Raw genomic sequence first — 22,500 nt, 5'->3', positions numbered from 1 at the left:
TAACATGGTTCTTTGTAGTTTTCTGTAAAAGAAAACTATTGAGATGGCTTTGTCTGTCCGTCCTCCCAAATTGCAGCCCTCTAGCCTCTGTAGTTTTTATTTTATTTAAGGTTAAAGTTGGACATGGATCGTGCGTCTGACCGCTTGAGGTGCCAGCCGCCGATGCATCTTTACTTGACCGCATCAGGGGAGCAAATGAGCGCTGCCCAGTCGTGGCTGAGAGTTTCATACTGCAGCACATCGAGAGTTTCTTACAGCATTATACGCTGTACAGAAGAGTTGATTGGGCCGAGGTTTGAGGGAGATTTATCAGTTGAACTGTCATCAGCATGAATGGCCTGAAGCGTCCTTTATATTTATAATGGTAAAATCTAATTTTATATAACCCTGTATTGAAAGCTAATCGGTCAGTTTTATTTACTCCGTGTGAATATCGCTCATTTCCAATAATAACGATAAAGATGATAAATCGTTGTCTTACGAGTACAGAAATATGTTAAGGTTGTAACTAAAACCTTAAAATAGTCATCAGTTAAAAAACAAAAATCTTAAAATCCCATACCAAAATATTCTTGATATCTAGCGTCTATTTGCAAATCCCATTCCCAGATGTTTGTGTTAGTATACATTGTACTTTTCGTTAGAACCAATTCTAAAATATTCCTAGTTGTAGAAACTGTCATTTTGCAATATCCCGTCTTAAAATTTCATCGAAGTCTCCCTGAGGACGTTGTGGAATTGGAACTTCCAAAGTTCAAAAGCGAAGATGCAGTGCTTTGCTGCTCCAAAACAATTCTCCAGTGATTTGAATAATTTATATTCATTTTAATATTCTTTATTGATTTATTGGGGAGATTTTATTTTTATTTTTTAATAACTCATCATTTCTTTATGTGTCTCCTGTCATTTTTTTCAAATTAACACTGAATTCTCTAGAAGATTGAATTTATAGTCAATGGCTCCTGTGAAGTTGTGCTCCTGTGAGGTTGTTCCATATGAATGCCGTTCTTCTTCAGAATAATTAATAATAATAATAATAATAATAATAATAATAATAATAATAATAATAATAAGAATAATAATAATAATAATAATAATAATAATAATAATAATCCAAAGAAACTCATAATCGCATGTGTCAATAAATGGGAAAGTAAATCCACAGGAGGTATGTCTGTTTGATTTTGTTATTTTTAAATAAAAAAATTAAACAAACACACTATTACTGTGGAATATTTTTCTTAACCCAATAATAATAATAATAATAATAATAATAATAATAATAATAATAATAATAATGTCAATAATAATAATAATAATAATAATAATAATAATAATAATAATAATAATAATAATAATAATAATAATAATAATAATAATATGTCTGTTTGAAAAGGATTGCTGCATCAGCTCCATTAATTTTGTATAGAGTCTTCTCTATTTTCCTTATTAAGGATTTCTCAAATGTTGCTGAAACTGGCAAGCAACGTGCCAGTTTCAGCAACATTGAGAAATCCTTATAAGGAAAATAGAGAAGACTCTATACAAAATTAATGGAGCTGATGCAGCAATCCTTTTCAACAAGACATGTTTGAGAGAGGGTCTACTCCCAAGAAAATAATAATAATAATAATAATAATAATAATAATAATAATAATAATAATAATAATAATAATAATAATAATAATAATAATAATAATAATGATAATTTGTTATTCTTGTTGCAAGATGACTTATGAAAGTATTGTCATCCTAGCACATAAATCACGAAGAAATGTTTGCACATGCAACAAACAACAGTGCAACTTGATTTTGATTACTTTCTCCCAAGATTTAACTTGAGAATGAAATAGCTAATTGCGCTTTGCTTTCGCGAATCTCAGTGCACCCGAGATTTGTCTTCAGAATTATATTTATATTGTGATCTTTGTTTCTTAAGTTTCACATGTAAATTTACTTGACGAGGCAACTTCGAAGTTAATTTTAATCCGTATTAAATGTGTACTTTTGTATTTATATATATGTCTTGTTGCGTGACGTTGCAGTGTCACTTGATCACGAGAACCTTCTTATTTTTTTGGTTTTGTAGTTTCTCATTGTTCTTGGTTTGTTACATCTCTCGGTCACCCTCTGATTAATTTATTTTCATATCTGGTGGTCACCTGTGATTCTCTCTCTCTCTCTCTCTCTCTCTCTCTCTCTCTCTCTCTCTCTCCCCTCACACACAGTCACTGAGGTCCTCACATTCTCTCGAGAAATGAGTATCTCCGTATGGTAGGCCTAAATGGAAGAGGAGCCTATTGAAAAGGTCGTGTTTCGTTTAGGGAAGGAAAGTTTGGGTAACTGTGTTAGCAATAAGGGGTCTCTGTCGACCCTATGATATATAACTTTATAGTGTAGTAGGTTTTTTTTATTATTATTACCTATAGTTTTTATTTTTTTTATATGAGTATCATATGGAGAGCTCGATTCTACTTTGGTTTCTACGTTTGTAATATATGCGTGTGTGTGTGTGTATATATATATATAATATATATATATATATATATATATATATATATATATATATATATATATATATATATATATATATATATATATGTGTGTGGGTGTGTGTGTGCGTGTGTGTGTGTGTGTGTGTGTGTGTGTATTTCCTTGATTATTCTCTCACTTTGGCGATTGTCAATTACTCATGTGATCCTCGTTGCGTCTATCAGATATCTAAGATCTACTGCAACTCTCAGGAACTAGTTTTCAAACTCTCCTTTTTTAATCAATAAGACCTTGGACGGGGAAAAAAAGAAAAAAATTCCAATTAGACCCCAGTCCTCAAAGCAGCCACGTATCCCTTGGGGCGTATTTTTTCCCCTCTCTTTCTTTCTTTCTCTCCTCGGCATATGACCTGTTTTCTGTTAGTTAATGTGGTATTTGATCCGTTTTCTCTAGGTAACGTGGCATTTGATCCGTTTGATCCGTTTTATGTTATATTTCGTTGTTTTTACTGACAAAACCCTCACTTTCTTCCACTTGGTGAATTCTTCGATGCGTTATTGGAGGTTATTTTGTTGTATGAAAGATTGAATGTGCTCTTATCAAAACGATTTCAGAATTTATATTTAAGAGAGGACGCGTTGCGTCGGTATCGCTTAGGCCTAAGCTAAAGTTTCTCTAATTTGATTAAGATTCTGTAATCTGTTTTGAACCAAACCAAAACAGTTGTATTATATATTAAATTCTGAATTCATTGTAACAGTCTTATGATTTTACCCTGTACCTAAACGACTGCATTTAATTCAAATTTAATGACTTAATGTGAACTGCCTTAATTGGTTCCTGGTTCCTACGCGCTCACTCCACAAACACAGTTACGGGCACACTGCACTGTGTGTGTTAGGTGCTGAGCTATGTAACTTGGAACAGTTTTACATTATAGCTTTAATCTTTCGTAATGTTGTTACATTATTTAAACTGACACTGAATTCTCTTGTTAATGACGATTTTAAACAATCGTACCTTTACTTCATTTGATAGTACATCAGACTGTGTATTGGAATCCTTTTGACGTGAGTCACGTGACATTCATCTTCTTCCTCCTCTTCTTTACAGTATATGTGTGACCGTGTTGGTGCTGAACGTGCACTTTCGGTCCCCTCAGACGCACAAGATGGCGCCCTGGGTCAGAAGAGTCTTCATCCACATATTGCCGCGGCTGCTCATCATGAAAAGACCTCAGTATCAGCTCAATAAACACAGGTAAGGCGCCAGTTATGGGGAGTAATGCAAGGGGAGATCACGGAGGATCTTAGGTTAGAGTAGGGAAGATATAAGGAGAAGTCGAGGGTTGGGTTGGATGGATAAGTGGACGGATAGGTAATGTAGGTGTGAAGTTTAGATTGGTTACGAGAGAGAGAGAGAGAGAGGATGCAACTGCAAATAAGAAATGATTTAGTTCCTGTATAATACAGGAGGGTCGTAGAAGATTTTTGAGTTGTGAACTCTTATAGACTATCATAAAGGTAGCCCACCTGAGAATTTTAAAAGAACTATTTCAGATTTAGTCTAGAAAAGAGGTAAACGCGAATTAATAATAAAAAAAAAGCTCAGAATATTATATCTAACCTTGCAAAGATACTAGCGTAAATGAACTGTAGAAAATAACATACAATATTAATTTAAGATATGAAGAAAAGTTACTTATTTTTGGATGAACAGAATCTGGTAGGCACAAAATTACGACCTTTTTTCGGTATGAAAGGGATTTGGTAGGCATCTGTAGGCTATAGAGTTAGTTAAGGAATATGTCAGGGGAAGTAGATTGAAACCTCAGGAGAATCAGAATGGCTGGAAATGAGAGACTAGCAATAATCGTGAGGAACAGCAATGAAGCTCAATTCATTATAGACGGCACATCTAGTCAGATTCAGAAAGGAAAACCCAAACAGATCCTGTAAATAGCACCCAAGTAGACTTGTCTGTATCTCCTTTTATAAGTAGAAGTTAGACTGAAAGGATAGAGCAGAAGATGCACTGAATACATTAGTCAATTCCTTGTCAAGGGAGTAATCCAGAAAGTGTTCAATGTCCTTATGTTAGTAAGAGAAATCACTACTACTTTTTTTTAAGTTTCCATTAGAGAATATGGGTAGAAAACTTTCAGTACAGTAGGCTTTTAAATTGTTACAGTTGACAGATGATGGTATAGCTTTTTTTATATTTTTTTAAATTTTTTTTAAATTCAATAACTGTATTTAAATGTTGCTTTTTGCTGTATGTGTGTGTGTGTGCATCACTCATTTAGTGTCAAGCTTGGTTTTTTGCTGGCTAAAGATGTTTCAACGTAGTCTCAATATTTGCTCTTTGTTTCCAACCTGTTTATGGTAGATGTTCATAGCAGATGTTCATAGCAGATGTTGCAACAGATATTTTTTCATTTGTTTCTGGCGGATATGTTTTTGTCTCTCTCTGAGATATTTGTTACACTGGATTCGATGGGCGGGAATTTGTGACTGTTCAAAGATAAAGATGGCTTTTTCTTAGAAGTTAATAGAGGAATGTTTTTTTCCTTAAAGTCTTTTGAGTTCCATCAGATCGTATGGTTTTTTTAAGCCTTGTACACACAACAAAATAAAAACAACGTGTGGAAGGTTTACATAAGCACGAGAATGCATGTAGAACATTAAATGAATGAGTAAATGAACAGATTTATTGATAAATTTCTCCCGGATGGATTAAAAAAGAAAGAAAAAAAAGACATTTCATACAGTACAAGTTCACACAACCTGTAACACGAATTTCTATCCCTCGTAACAACTCCTTGAACAGTTACAGCCGGTTCTGTAAACCGTTTTGCGTCAGCCTCGATTTCTCTTCGTGAATGTCACTTGTTGTTGAAGATGAACGCGTCCCAGATCTTAGCTCAAAGTAACTATATGACTCATTTACACTTACCTCGTAATTAATAATGAAATATCATCATTTTTCATAGTGGCTGATTCTAAAATGGTTTATAGAATCCCAACCCATCAGAGAACATAAACTAAAGAAGAGAAAAAAACGCAGACATGCATTATACAAGAATTATGTGTATATATTATGTAGCCTTCCTTGTTCATGAATAACATGTCACAGTTCCCCATTGCATTGTCGAGATCTCGTGGCCTTCACGATTTTGCTTCAAGTTTGCGAAGGTCTCTCGTCGCATATTCCTCAAGATTTTAGAGGCATGAGTAAATACACATTCAGGTTAATACTGTCTTCTAATACTTTCTCTACTCAAGACTAAAAAATCTCTTCTGTTAATAAATGCGCTTAATGTACTGTGCATATGTATTCTGTTTTTGTATTTTCAATTATGTATGCAAATTCGCGTATCTTACACAGTTAGTGTTATGCTGATAACAGTAGCTTTATCATATATACAATCATGTACATACCTACACACACCCATACATACATACATACACACACACACACACACACACACATATATATATATATATATAAATATATATATATATTACACTATATGGTAGCCTGCATAAATGCACGTAAGTAAACCTTTGCATACATTATAAAAGAAAGGTTTTAAATCCCCTTATCCATTAAAACAGTCATAATTATATCAGCACGTTTAATAAATTTCTCCTTAATATAAGAAACCATTCTAACTCTTCAAAGCATTTACTTATATTCTCAAGACTCGGTAAACTGTCCACGTAGGCCTATAAACATTTCCACCTTGAATGAGTAGCCTGCCTCTAAATAGGCCTGATTTGAGGCCAGTTTGTATTTCTGAACAAGGAATGGATATAGAGAAAAAAAATAAGAAGAAAGAAGTTTAGGTGTATGAGACGTGTGACGCTTATGCTTTATTATATTTTCTCTTTTTCCCATATCCCATGTGTGGCCCAACAGCAGTCTTAAAAGGTAAACAAAACAATGACCCCGAGGAGCAGTGTGACGTCATCCGCTGAAAACGAGTCTACATCAGGGTAGACTAGCTCGTGTTTTCTCAATGCTTGATCGGCTTATTCCGTCATGTCTAGTCGAATTGAAGATGAATATTCGCCTATTTAAAAAGTCTTCTGCACCTCTGTCACGATCTGTGATAGTATAGTTACGAACTTAATGTCATTGTTGAGCTTGAATACTATTTTAAAAAGACGATCCTTCATTGAGAAAACGGCTCACGTAAAGGCCTCTCCGTAGGCGTTGCTGATTTCCCTCAAACCGAGCCGTGTCCTAGGTGACATTGCTGGGTGAGGAGGGGGACATCAGCCGAGCAGCTGCATTACTTTCCATTTACGAATCTCTGAAGCATCATGATAATAATTTACTGACGTCATCACAGCCCTCAGAGTTCTGCATGTCATGCAAGTTAGGAATATAGTTTTTAATCATTCCCGTGATAATGCCGACTTGTATCTTTATTTATCCTTTTTTTATACATATATTTAACTCGATCTATTTTCATCTGATGATCCTCAAGAATATTAAAACACAGATTAGTGACGCATTTATTGCAAGCCAACATTTTTCTTTTTAAGTGTTACTCGACTTGAGAATGTGTTTGCAATTGGGAGGTTCCGCTGCATCTCCGCAGATACTCGAAAGAGATCGCGATGAACGGTACCACTATACAGGAGGCGTTCGTTCGGTCGCTCCGAAAATTGTGCTGCTGGGGAATCGTATTTTAAACAAACGCCCCCGCCCCCCCCCCCCCCCCCCCTCTGCTGACCTGGCGTCAAATTGCAGTATGGAATGCTTAGTAGTTCACTGAAATGTTGTTTTCCCTTGCTTTTTGACTTGGACAGCGTTTCTTAGATCCGTCCTTAGTAGAAGGCCTAGTCTAATTTTCACACCGAACGCCGTCGCGTCGGCTCGCGAGCAGCACAACTTTCGAGGGCGTGGACTTGCCCCTATGCAATGTCTTCTGAGTAGCATTGACCAGCGTGTTTTACTCTGCATGGTGACATTAGTAAGAGATACTAGGTACCTTCATTTGCAAGAAATGCAGAAGTCTTATATCATAGAGTTCCTTGAAATGATTCTGAGGGATCTTGCCGCGCGTTCCCGGAGCTTCACGGATGACCAATGTTGTAGAAAAACAAAAAAAAAAGAACTTTAGTTTGTTTCAAAGGCAAACACAGATGAATTCAAGTGCTTTACGTTAATAACTTATTTTCTTTGATTCTATATTAAATTAGTCGTGCTGTCTTGCATGTAAAGTATTAAAAATAAAAAACTTCAACATTATGTAAAATTAATTATTACATTTGACTCAAGTGAGAGCTGCCGTTTGCCTGAGAACCATTAAAATCAAGCTCGTGAACTCTGTGGAATGCGACTTTTAGTGGCATCATCTGGTTGAAGATCAGTTTTTCAATATACCAGCCACCGAAATCTTTCGTCGGATGGAGAAGAATCCCTCTTCTTTCACTTTGCTGATTATCATACATTTCGCTATTTAAAATCTAAGAAAACGTTAATGGTAAACGTACAGGATGATTCTGGTTTCTTTGATCTTCTTCTTCTTCCTCCATTTCGAAAGATTTCGGTGATGCTCGATCTTGGTTTACCTCTGTGGTATGGTTACGACCTGGCGTCATTGAAGTAATGTTTCTCGAAGATTCATTTTGTGATAAACTATCGAAATACCAAGTTCATGAGTCGTTAATGATAAATGTATATTAAGTAGTTTTCTTTTTCTTTTTACCATACTGAGGTAGCCAAGTATTGTACATTCAGTGGATTTATTTTTCGAGGTCAAAGTTCGAATCAGTTAACATGAACATTAAAAATTTAATCACATCTTTCATTAGTTTCAAGAATGTGCACTAAGAATTATGGGTCTAAAGTACTAACATCTATATCATAAATTTAAATATAAATGTAGCTTAAATGTCTAGCAACTTTATTAGATTTCAACTTTGACATCAATAAGCTGAGCTCAGAGTTTTTGATGTATAAAAAGTTCTAGCAACAAAGAAAACGTTACATATTAGAATTAGCTTTCGAAAACAAATGTCAATCTGCTCTTTAGTGTTACCAACCTTATCTTATACAGTGTTACCAACTGCATCAGAAACTCTTCTCGGCTCCGTACTGTTACAGTGTGTATCTTATATATACCATATTATTACCTTGTTTTTATCTGACCCAACTAATGACCATGTGTTTTTCCCCCGTCACCACCCACTCTTTTTCTCTCTCCCTCACGCCCAAAATAATAGTGAATTCAAAAGGTATGCTCTCTCTCAGCCCTCTCACGCCATTCATCAATTGTTCATTATCAAGCATATTTCACCCTTAGGTAGCCTCATAAGTACTAGTAGTCACGGATCCAAGTTTGAGAGGAAATTAACTTAGTTTTTATAGATATTTGTGCATCGGGAGTCGAGTTCAGGTTTACTTTTTTGCTTCTGATAAACAAAAGTATTTATGTGCTAACCAAGTGTTATGCTTAAATCATAAACCGGCGTGTTTATTTCCCAAAACTTACCAAACAATTTCCGCTTAGCATCGAAGTACTTAACGTTGTAAATAATTTCCCATTTCATTACATATTGTAACCTGTTACAAAAGTCTTTCCAGTACAGTTTCGAAATTAATCCTGATTAATAAACGGTCGAGAATCTACATTAGGTGGCGGTGAGAGTCTTAAATTGTAAATAAAGTGAAAATCGACTTATAACTTTCAGATGTCTGGAAAACTAATTACTGAATACATAGTTAAATCTTCAAATGATACAGACTTGGGTATCATTCGCTCTCTCTCTCTCTCTCTCTCTCTCTCTCTCTCTCTCTCTCTCTCTCTCTCTGAGTTGATATGCTGTATCGAATTCTTTATTATTTACATGCAGTATGGATAATTATGGATGCAAACTCATGCCAGTTCTTTAATTTACTATTTGTACGTGTGTATATATATATATATATTATATATACTATATTATATATATATATCTTAATATATATATGGCTGGTAAAAATTTCTGTTACAAACAGAATTCCATCTAATAAAAGGATCCCATAAAAACGCTAAAATATAGAGAGAAAATACTATATTTCAGAGACTGCTGAAGAGAGAGCAGCATTCTCTAAAATATAGTACTTTCTCTCCTTATATTTTGGCGTTTTTATGGGTTTTTTATCTTTTTATTATATATATATATATATATATATATATATATATATATATATATATATATATATATATATATATATAACAAATACTTACGTACATATAGTTTTGTATATCTGGTTCAGATTCATAACTGGCCCAGTCCGCTCAAGCCGAGAGGGATATCGCGTATGTAATTCCCGAGGCAGATTCAAAATTGTTCATTTCCACTGTCCTCTTTAGAGGAAGCGCCTGTCTCAACGCTAACTCTGGGTTGCAACTCGTATTAATCATGGTTCTCTCTCTCTCTCTCTCTCTCTCTCTCTCTCCTTGTCGTTTATATGATTCGGGTAAAAAGTAAGCTTTCTTTCATTGGTAAACAGCTTAAGAATAAAGGTTTAACATGCTCTCTCTCTCTCTCTCTCTCTCTCTCTCTCTCTCTCTCTCTCTCTCTCTCTCTCTCTCTCTCTGTCCTGTCGTTGATATTATTTGGATAAAATATAAGAATTTTCACTCATGAACTAACGTATTTGAAAAAAACATGTGATCCTCTCTCTCTCTCTCTCTCTCTCTCTCTCTCTCTCTCTCTCTCTCTCTCTCTCTCTCCTTCCTGTCGTTTATATTGTTTGGATAAAAGATGAGTTTTATTCATGAACTAACTTAGTAGTTAAAAAAGCAAGTGGTTCTCTCTCTCTCTCTCTCTCTCTCTCTCTCTCTCTCTCTCTCTCTCTCTCTCTCTCCTCAAGAAGACCTGAACTACAGGCAATCCGGCCTCTAACTCCCGGACGCAACCGCCACCGCCATCATCATCCAGATGGAGCATCACCTTTATTTCAGACGAACGGTGAATCGAACGCCCCTGGTAAAAGAAAACGGGCCGTTGTTCGTTTTTTTTTTTTAGTATTGTTTCTCTTTCTCTCGCCCCAGCAAATTTTTCTGTAGTGTTTCTCTTTTTCGTTGTCGCCCTCCAAAACATTTCTTGGGAGTAATTTCGGGGGAATGCATTTAGCCCTGCTTGTTTGTCCATCCGGTTATTGTACGTTTGTGGAGCCGAGTGCTCTGGGAAACGCCTGGGATCATTTCGCCTTTATTAAAACGGCATCTATGAATCCGTTTCAAGAGTCGGGATTTTCTTAAGTCGTGACGTGTTCTATTCCTTCATATAGAATTAAATCATGTTCTGTTGATAAACTTTCGTATGAACATGTTTATTTCTGATTAGTACTATGTTAATACCAGTCTTTGAAAAAGCGCACCATTCATTATCAGAATCAGTTTTCTTCCCTTTGTGAGCGGGTAGGAGATTAGGCTTTCATACCTTACTTTCTGGAAGTAATATATACCTATATATATATATATATATATATATATATATATATATATATATATATATATATATATATATAGATATATATATATATTTATATATATATATGTATATGTATATAGATAATATATATCTATATATATATTAATATATATATTATATATAATATATATTGTAGCATGCATATAACATATACATATTATTATATATTAAATATATATATTTATTAATTATAATAATACATATACATATATATTATTATTTAAATATATATAAAATACTATAAATCCCCCTATATATATATATAATATATAGAAATCAACCCCAGACCAAATCTTAATTTCATGGGATGGGTATGACGATTCTCAAGTTTCCGAGTGGTAGTGCCGTCCCCCATGATCGAGAAAAGCACGACCATATACTTCCAGCATCCTTTTTTAATGAATTAAATAGGTATTTAGTTTCCTTTTTTATGTAATCCAGTTCGAGTCACTGTCCCCTTCAAAAGGGAGAGCTTACAAAAGCCTCATAAATTAGGAGGACCTTCGAACGCGGCATATGTTGATACATTTCATTATGCTTTTAATCACCTGAATTTCGCGCATGGGGGAATGTGCCTCGTGGGTGGGGGTCGGTTGGGCATTCCCCTCCTTCATCCCCGAAGGGATCAGTCTTCTTGTTCTTATTTCCCTTAAGGGAGTATTGGGTTTTTGGGTTTTTGGTCATTCACTAGGGAGGACAACACAATCATTACGTATTCTAGTAGTCCAGTCACTGCTATCAATAAGGTTTTCGCTTACTCGGGGAGTAAGCCTACAATCTACTTTGTTGTTGTTGTTTTTGTTCTTGTTCTTGTTGTAGTTGTTCTTGCAGGGTTTGTTCTTGGTGGGGGATAGGAAAGCCCCAGTGGTAAAACCTAAAATATTCTGAAAATGGTGTTTCGCGTCGAGTTAAAGATACAGGAATTTAAGATAGGATATTTACGATTTGTTTATTAAAATAAAAATGTAAACAAATAAATAATAAGCATGTTTAACATGTTAAACAATACAGAACAATTAATTCTAATAAAATATATCGTATCTATTTTAATTTTCGTTGGTGAAACAACGTTCTATTCGACCGTAGATTTTAACGCGCGACACGAGTAAGCTTTGTTTAGTTTTCTGTCCCGTTTCCTTGTTAGTCATACGAGATTTTCCTCCAAATCATCCGGGATAGAATGATTGAATGATATTATAGTTTTTATTTAATTCCTTAAGTTTTTCTTCTCATGTTGCTTTGAGGTTTCTATGGGGCGTTGTAACATCATGGCACAAAATTCTTTGAAAGGGGGATGGTCATATTTTCTTAATAAACTGCACTGCGTGGTAGCAAGTTTATAGGGAGCACTTGTTCAGACTGGCACTTCTTCACCTTACAAGATCAGTCTTTCGTTTCTTTCTCTAGCTAATATAAGACTTTTTTTATCAGAGAAAAGATCAGAACTGCTTCGTAACATTAGAAAGTATCGGGCTTTCATTGTTTTCTGGAGAGAATATCATACTCTCTTTTATACGAGAAAAGATCACAGGTCCTTATTTCATTAGCAAGAACCTGGCTTTCATTTTTTTATCTATAGAATATTTCACGCTCTATCTTAGAAAGGATCAGAACTCCTTTCTTTCGTTAGAAAGTATCGGGCTTTCATTTTTTCTCTAGAGAATATTGCACTTTCTTTTATACAAGAGTAAATCAGAATTCCTTTGTTTCATAGAAATGATCAGACTTTCATTTTTTCTCTATGGAATATTGCACTTTCTTTTATCAGAGAAAGGATCAGCGCTGCTTTGTTTCATTAAAAAGTATCGAGCTTTCATTTTTTCCTCAAGAGAATATCAGACTTTCTTCTTTTTTATTTGAGATCGGGCTTTATTTTTTCTTCAATGGAGAAAATCGGGCTTCATTCCTCTCTTTGAAAAAGAACCAAAAGTCGGACTTTCTCCCCTCCTCTTTCATGCTACCTAAACACCAATCTTTTTCCAGCTTTCTTTTCCTTACTAGACGATAACGATGCAAGAAAATAATCCTGTCAAAAATTAAGGGTTCATATATTAATGTCGATAATCCTTTGAGTTCTTGTGTCTTTTGATCTGTTTTCCATCTTGTCCTTTGTGTCTTTATTTCAGTTTCTCCAAATTGATTTGTCTCAAGCTTAAAGAAATTGATTAGTATATATATATATATATATATATATATATATATATATATATATATATATATATATATATATATATATATAACATTACTGCCTGAATTTGTAGCAAGATATTTCGTAATCTTCAGTCACTCCGGGCTGAAACACTGTCTTCAGGTAAATTCAGGTCTTCAACACACACCTTCTCTCTCTCTCTCTCTCTCTCTCTCTCTCTCTCTCTCTCTCTCTCTCTCATAGTCTCTCTCTCATTATTTATATGATTTGGATAAAAGTTAAGACAGTTCAGTCATGAAAAAGGACAGTTTAAGAATAAAGGGCTGTAATCTACTTGGAGAGATATACATTGGAAAGACAATCTCATGAAAAACCAAAATGGTAATTTCTCTCTTCCTTTTTGTCTGTCTGTTCGTTATGCACGCCAGACTATGAAAGCTAGGACTACGAAATTTTTACCATAAACTCCCATCCCCCACAGGTAGGTTTTAGTCGAAATTCGAGATTCGTCTCTAAGGGGGCATTAACACTTATTTTTCATACCCCTTATTATTTTACAACTTTCGGAGTTTACTGCAAAATCTTCGGATTTTTCACAACTTTTTGATTCGGTACAAACAGTGTAATAAATCGGCGGATTTTTCAAACGTTCTTTGGCTCCACAGGATCCCAAGTGATTACTTATTCTGAAAGTGATTGCATAATACCCCCTTTAGAGGTTATCATCACGGGCAGCATGCCCCTTTTTATTCCGAGCAACTCCGGGTACAGCAGCTAGTGTATATATATATATAATATATATATATATATATATATATATATATATATATATATATATATATATACACACACACACACATATATATATATATATATATATATATATATATATATATATATGTATGTATGCAAATACCACAGGAAAATGATAAGCAGAAATACAGTACCAAGCGCTTGTGCCGCAACAATGCCCGAATAAAGGCGAAAGCGCTTGGTACCGACTTTCTGCCCATCATCTTCCTGAGGTATTCAATTATATAATGAAGTCACGTGCATCTACAGTGATTTTTAAGAAAGTATATTTATATTATATATATATATATATATATATATAATATATATATATATAAATACATGTATTTGTATTATAGATATACATATATATGTATGTATATAAATCTGTATATGTATACACACGGAACTTGAGGCGCTCTCATATACAGAGGGAATATATCATCACTAAAGATAATTGACATCGAACCCCTCCGATAGTCCATAATCATTGCATTGTTCACCATCTTGTCATGATCATCACTATTCTCTTTTCACAACTTGGAATTATGATAAGTTGCCTGCCGTGATTATTAAACACCTTAACTCTGAGGATATCCATTAATAAATAAAGTTATAATTGTATCCCTGTTGCCGTTGCCTTTGTCTTTTGAGATATTTCGTAAACAAGTAACAACTACTACACAGACAGCAACAGTCAGTGTTTTGATATTCTGAAATGATTATTTAAATTTATCTTAAAGTATTGTTGCTATTTGTAAGATAATACGTTACATTTTACATTACCAAATGGGCAATGTTGACGTCTGCTGGCTTTTGTATTCTCTAATATTCAACCAAAGTAATGAGAATAAAAGTCTTGCTTTGAATCTCTATATCGTTTCACAAAAAACAAAACCAGTTTCCTCAGTATCGACATTCCCCATTTCGTCTTCCTCTGGTGAGACATGACAACTCCTACTAAACTCCCGTTTTCTATGAATCCTAACACGAAGCCCATTCCCTTCGTCTTTTCCAACATAGCCTGTGGTCCTCCAACGAGAATGCCAAACCACTCAACAGGTAAATAGAAGTTTGAATTTACTGCAGGTCAATCCAGTACATTAAGAGGTTATGCTATGGCAGCATTTGGCTAGGAAAAACACAGCTTCAAGCATGAGAATTGCCAACAAGCCCATTGAGAGTGACTGGGCGGGCGTATGGTGCACGTTTTCTTTACACACGATGCTAGGGTATACTCAAAGCGTTTTGCCAGTTCGCATTAGTTTTCCTTTAACCGAGATCTTGATTATTACGAAGTACTCAACAACATATTTTTGTATGATTTTAAGATAAGTTTTTATTTCTTATGAGTTTGTTAAGGCTTAAAGACTTTTTGCAGTTGCATGCTGTGCTTTCGTATGCTTGGAGTAGCGTTATGGTAGACGAATATTGAATATTGCATGGTAGTTTCGCGTATTTTGCATGTTTAAGTGTATGTATAATATGAATATATTTTATAGTGAAGTTGCCCTCCTTCATTTTACTTAACTGATCTTTATAATAAAATCTTTCAGGTCCAAATAACTATCTGATGCATCTTGATTGTATATATTAAAGACATTACCAGGCATTAACATTAGTCTTATATTCTGCTTAAGGCTAAACCCTCTTATTTGTTCCTCCAGTAATTTTATTTTATATAATAAAACTTTACAGTACTTTCATCCTGAACTTCTAATCTGTCAAGCAGGACGTATTGGTTTTAAAACCTCTTTTAACTTCCTCTTGTGATCAGTGCTTACTTTTTTTTTTATTTTTTGTGTAGCATTCTTTGGGAGTGTTGCCAATCTTATAGTTATACAGGTAGTCCCCGGGTTATGTCAGGTTCGGGTTACGTCGTTTCGGACTTATGGCACTTGCCTCACGGCGCTGTTAAACACAATGTTTCAGCACCGTAAGTGGATTTACGACCCCGTTACCTGCTTTACAGTGCTGTAACCCGGACTTACGGGTGCTGTAACAGCGCTGTAAGTGCTATTTATTCCCATTATAATTATGATGATTCGGGTTAAGGCGATTTGCTGCTTACAGCACCCTGCCGAGAACAGAACCCATGCCACAACCGGGGACTGGCTGCATACCTGTTTATTTCATGACATAGCTGCTTAGTCAGTTTAGTAGCAGCTCATTCTGTTGCTTCGTGAAACAATTTCCCTTGTTTCATAAAGCTGTACTTTTTGTGACGTTCACCAAAAACCCAGTGTTTTGTTTTACACTTTTGTTTTGAATATTTTACTTAAAAATGCAAACATTCCTCGTTGCAGGTGATTATTACAGCGTTGGATCCCACGTAATTTTTTTTAGAGTCTTCTTCTGCTTCTCCTCAGATGTATTTCATGTGATCATTAAGCAGCTGTAACAAAGTACCTCTCCATGACGTGAAATTAATTATTTGGATTTCTTCCAGGTACCCGAAATAAATTGCTTCTTATCAGTGATGCCAGATGAATATTGCAACGTTTCATGAGGTCTGCTCTTTCATTTAAATGTTGTTGTGGTAGTTTCCTTATGTTCAGGAAATGTATTAAGCTTTGGATGAAGACTTGATCATCAATTCCGTTTGCTCAAAGGCAATGAGGTAATGATGGTTCTGAGTAAGCCATTCTGTTAACTGAATGTGACTTAAATAGTAGGTACTACAAGAGGAACACAAGTTTCTGTAGCATTAAGTACTATATATATATATATAAGATATATATATTATATATATATATATATATATATATATATACATATACATATATATATATATATATATATATATATATATATATTGTGAGGAAGTGCCAAGTATCTGGTTACTACACTTACCAGTCAGAAAATAGTTACCTCACAACAGCCAGACACCTGAACCTTCATCACAGATAAAATACGACTGGATACTCTATAGACAACAGTGATCCCTTAAAAACTAATAATCATATAAAGATTCAAACTAATTTTATTAAAACAGGTGTGAGGTAATCATATAAGGGATTAGGTAAATTAAAGGACATCACTCCACCAACAACTTTTAAAAGTATTTCCTTGACTCTAACTCATTTCAACGAAGCTGAAGGAAAACAGCTGTTACCACTCTATATTTCTACCTAAGAAATAAATATACTGGTGAAAAATAAGAAAACACTTATAAAAATTTTAAATACAAAAATTTATTATTAAACTCAAAATTTATAAGTAAAATTCACAATCTCAGGGAAATTTACTATTACTTTAAAACAACATAAAGTTTAATTAATTCTTGAATTAATTATTAAGTAAAATTAAATCAAATTTAATTTATCACAAAAATCAAGAAATTAAACTATTAAGTAAAATTCAGTCGTAAGAACAATTAAAATCTGAAAATTAATTCACAAGTGTTAAACAACGACAAAAACTTGAAAAGAATTATAAGTGAATGCAAAGTAATTCACAAGTGTTAAACTCAATTAAATTTGTAATGATTAACTAATGAAAACACTTAATTTAATCAAATTGTAAATGGAAATGTAAGCTTAGAAAAATGTGGAAAATACTAAAATTTAAAAAATACTAAGAAAGCATTAATCACACTGAACATATGCTATATATATATATATATATATATATATATATATATATATATATATATATATGTGTGTGTGTGTGTGTGTGTGTGTGTGTATGTGTGTGTGTGTGTGTGTGTATAAACACTTTAATGAGAAAGAAGGATAAATGCACACATAAAAATTCACCAATACCAAAATTATGAAAAAATGGCAAAAAATTTCCCCCTGGTTTTTAGGTTTAAGTTTATTGCACTGAACATATTAAAAAACTCTTACCTTGGTATACCAATTTTAGAAGGTCTTTTTCGAATTACCAATAAAGACACACACGAGGCGCCTGTTACACACTTTTACAACGTCTATTCAGATTCCACAATTAAGCACTAAGCAACGCCAAATAAATCTAAGAAATACCAAATCTAAAATTTATGAGTGACTGACCACTAGGTATAAAATCTGTACGTTAATGTGAAATCAAAATTCTGTCATATGAGAGAAGAGAGAGAGAGACAAAGTGACAGAGACCAACAAACGCGAATGGTCTCTGATATCAGAATGAACGAAAATTGCTCTCGTAGTATTGAAAATGGAATGCCACAGTCAAAAGCATCAACTTTTATCACAAATTTCTTATTGAAGTCTGGAGCTTGAAGTTTTGGTCTTGAAATTAAAATGGCTTCTACCTTCTCAAAGGATTCCTGACATTCTGGAGTCCAAACAAACTTAGCTTTGGGACTAGTTAAGTCTGTCAAGGGAGCTACTATGGCTGAGAAATTTGGACAGAAACGACAGTAGAATCCAACCATGCCCAAAAATCTCTGTAGCTTTTTCCTGGTAGTAAGTGGAGTAGCCTTACAGATACTTTCTACATTAGCATTTACTGGAGCCAGAAGACCTTTCCCAACTTCAAAACCAAGATACTGAACAGTCGCCATTCCAAACTCACTTTTCTCCAGGTTGACTGTTAGTCCTGCTTCTCGTAGTTTCTTGAAAACTTTCTTCAGAATCTTCAGATGTTCTTCCCATGCTGTAGAGTAAATCACTGTGTCATCAAAGTACACACCTACTCCTTCTATAGATCCTAGCAGTTGCTCCATCACTCATTGGAATGTTGCAGGTGCATCTACCAGACCAAACGGCAGAACAGTATACTGATACAATCCAAAAGGATTAATAAAAGCTGACAACGACTTAGCATTCTCATCTAAGGGAATTTGATAATATCCTTTCAACAAGTCTATCTTGGAAACAAACTTGGCTTGCCCAATATTATCAAGTAACTGATTTATAAAAGGCAAGGGATAATTGTCAGCCACACTGATGGAATTCAGTTTCCTAAAATCAATATACATCCTATCTAAATGAACCATCTGGTTTCTTCACTAACACACATGTAGAACTGAAGTGACTTGAACTGGGTTCTGCTAGTCCATGTGGCAACAAATACTCAACTTCTCTCTTCAAAACATCTCGATGATAAGATGATAAGCGATAGGCTCTCTGCTTGAATGGTTTTCCATCTTGAATCTTGATCTCATGCTTGGTCAGATCAGTACGCCTATGTACATCTTGTTCAAACACTCAGATTTTTCAGTTTATCCTTCAAATTTTCCAAAGTTGAAGAATTATTTATCTTGCTTTCAGCTCCCAATTTATAGCCATCATCATCTTCTGTATATGAAGTTGTTTCTGAGAAATAAGGTTTCAAGAGGTTCACATGTATCTTCCTTTGTCGTTTTCTTCTTTTTGGCTTTCAATCACATAGGTTCTATCACTTAACTTCTCAATTATCTTGTAAGGACCTTGAAATTTATTGGTGAGGGGAAATCTCTTGACAGATAAGAAAACTAACTCTAGTGACCACACTAAAACTTCTTAGCTTTGTCTTCTTATCATATTTCCTTTTCATTTTCTCTTGACTTACTTTCAAATTTTCTAAAGAGAATTTTCTAATCTCTTTCAACCTTTTCCTCAAGTTCCTCACATACTCACCTTGGATTTCCTCTTGATTTTCTTCACAAGTTTCTGCAAGAATCTTCAGTGGTCCTCTCTTTTCTCTGCCAAAAATCATCTCATTAGGTGAACATCCCATGCTTTCTTGATAAGCATTCCTAACCTAAAAACAACATTAAGGGTAGACCAACATCCCATTCACTTCCTGACTCAGAACAATACTTTGTCAGCATACTTTTCAATGTCTGGTGGAACCTTTCCAAGGCTCCTTGAGTCTCTGGATGATAAGCAGTTGATATCGGTTATTTCACTCCTCACAAATTCATCACATCCTGGAATAACTTAGAGGTAAAATTCGTCCCTCTATCACTTTGTACTATTTCTGGTATACCAAACTTTGAGAAAAACTCCACTAGTTTCTCAGCAACTATCTTGGTAGATATGTTTCTAACAGGGATCGCATCTGGATATCTTGTCACAGGGCACATCAATGTTAACAAATACTCATTTCCCTTCTGTGTCTTTGGCAGCGGTCCAATCATATCTATAATCACTTTGCTAAAGGGTGGGTTCTCCTCTAACTTCTATAAGTTGTAGGGGGGTTTTCTTGATGGTTTCATTCGATTTTCCAGCTATCTGGCAGGTATGTCATTTCATGACAGAACCTGCTAACATCTCTATGAAGTCCAGGCCAGAAAAAATATTGATGATCTCCACAGTCTTTCTGATTCCCATATGTCCAGACTCATGAGCTATGCTACCGCTTGCTACCTCAATGGATATGGAATCGAAATTTGATGATATTTCGCCCCATTCAGGATCTGGTATATCTGTAGGTCTATACTTCCTCATCTGCAAACCTTCCTTCATGTAATAAGAGGTAGGAGTTTGTTGCATCTCTTGTTAATCAACAACTCTGAAGAACAAATCAGCTAAGGATGCATCCTTCTTCTGGAAGTTCATTAGCTTCTCTTTTGTCACTTGACCAACTTCAAGGGTTTGAATTCTCAATATCTGCTAACTCAGCTACTGTAGTTTCACTACTATCTTCAGGAACACTTTGACTACTCGGAGTCTCTTCACGAACAATAGGTTTTTCTTCTTCTTCACGAAATCTCTTCTTGGTCAGCACTAGGGGAAACATCACTTCCCTGGAACAATTCTTCCAAGCTCAAAGATCCTTCACTTGATCCTTCTTAGGGTGTAAATCCTCAGTTTCTTCACTTACAGGCTTAGTCCTCTTCATACTTCTGGTAGTTACACAACTAGGAAATAGGTGGGGGTTATTCTTCTCCAAATCTGCCGTAGGACTAATCCTCAACGGTTTGTCTGTCACTGCAGGACAAGGAATAAATGGCACACCACCAACTTCATTACCCAGCAGAACATGTATACCTTCCACAGCCAGTGAGTCCTTTACAGCAAAATCAACATTCCCTGTCACCAATTCACATGACAGGTGTAAGCGGCATATAGGAGTTACTTCTCCTCCTATACCATTCAAAATAATTGAATCTCCTATGAGACTCTTCTCCAACTGAGGGTGAGCACCACATACTACCACACTATGGTTACTCCCTGTATCATACAATGTCTTGACTGGTACCTGCACACTTCCTCCTTGAGTTGACAGTGTACCCTCATAGATATATGGCTGAAAACCCTCCAAACTGCTCAGCCACTGCTTGAGGTTACATTTCCACTGGTTGCTAAACATTCAGATTGTTTAGTTTCAGTCTTCTCTGGAGTCTGATTCTTTCCCACGCTGCTCTTCATAGTTTGTTTCACCTGGTCACCTTTCACTACTTGACCAGCTGGCTTTGACAGCTGTTGATTCCGGTAACACTCTTCCCTGAAGTGTCCTGCTCTTCCACACTTAAAGCAGGCAACATTAGGTTTCTGTAACTGTCTTGAAAAATTGGATGAGGATTTCACATTAGCTTGCTGAGGTGTGTATTACCTTGTATATTCTTGGTAGTATCACTTGTATGTTCCCATTTATTTTGTTCCTGAAACTTGGATGAGACTTAAAACCTGTGCTTTGGTGATTCTGGTACTTGACATTGTAATTGCGTTTGCTACTAATTACATTGTAACCTTAACTCAGTGTAGCAGCCTTGTCAAGTTTCTTAACCTCTCTCTCTCTCTCTCTCTCTCTCTCTCTCTCTCTCTCTCTCTCTCTCTCTCTCTCTCTCAAATAGGCTCTTATGCATTCAGGAATTCCCCTAAGATATTGTTCAAGAACAACCAATTCTTCTAACTGATCAAAAGTTTTAACTTTAGCAGCCTCCAACCAACGTTTAAAACACCTTCTCACTTTACAAGCATAATCTATGACGGTTCCCTTCTCATCTTTTCTTAAATTCCTGAATCTTTCATTGTAGTACTCTGGGGTCATCTGGTAATCTTGTAGCACATAGTACCTTGTAGTCTTTACACTGATCAGCTGTTAAGGCTAAATAAGCACTTTTTTTCTTTGCCAATTAAGACACTTTGTAGCAAAACTGACCATTTTTCTTCTGACCATCCCATACCTGTGGCAAAACTGCCCATTTTTCTTCTAGCCATCCCATACCTAAAGCCACTTTCTCAAAGTGATCAAAGAACTCATCTGGAGCTTCTTCAGTAAACTTAGGGATTAACTTCTGTACTCTTACTGCATCAAATACAGGGTCTTGACTACCATGATTAGAGATAGACGGTGTTACAGGTAAATTAGATCTAGCTTTAATCAATTCCATCTCCCTTTCATGTCCTGCAACTTCTTTTATTCTTTCTCTTTCCTCTTCTGCTGCTTTTTCTTCTTCTCTTTCTCTTCTTTCTTGTTTTTCCCTGTCTACTCTTTCTCTCTCAGCCTGAATTTTCAGCTTAATCAAATTTTCTTTTGCTTCAATGCATCTAAGCTTTAACTCTGCATCACTTTTTTCTTTCTTTTCTTCTTGCTTATTTATAAGATCAGCACGTGCTACATTCAACAACTCTTGAGCTAATTCTATCTCATCCTCGTCAGTTATTCTATCAGAATCTGTCAACCTTTCCATAG

At 35.1% G+C, this 22,500-nt stretch overlaps 1 protein-coding gene across 3 annotated transcripts in view; it reads left to right on the top strand.

Annotated features, from left to right (window-relative positions):
• Positions 1-22,500, top strand: part of LOC135217290 (acetylcholine receptor subunit alpha-like) — a 770,770-nt gene that overhangs the window by 720,893 nt on the left and 27,377 nt on the right. For 2 of the 3 annotated variants that reach the window (XM_064253042.1, XM_064253041.1), the window contains exon 8: positions 3,607-3,753. In XM_064253042.1, the coding sequence (XP_064109112.1) occupies positions 3,607-3,753 (147 nt within the window). Of the gene's footprint in view, positions 1-3,606; positions 3,754-6,414; positions 7,211-22,500 lie in introns of those variants that run through there. The other variant, XM_064253043.1, reaches the window with a different exon arrangement.

The sequence above is a fragment of the Macrobrachium nipponense genome, chromosome 7 (genome assembly GCF_015104395.2).
Source record: "Macrobrachium nipponense isolate FS-2020 chromosome 7, ASM1510439v2, whole genome shotgun sequence".
Taxonomy (NCBI): Eukaryota; Metazoa; Arthropoda; class Malacostraca; order Decapoda; family Palaemonidae; genus Macrobrachium; species Macrobrachium nipponense.
This window is presented reverse-complemented; position numbering and strand designations above follow the sequence as displayed.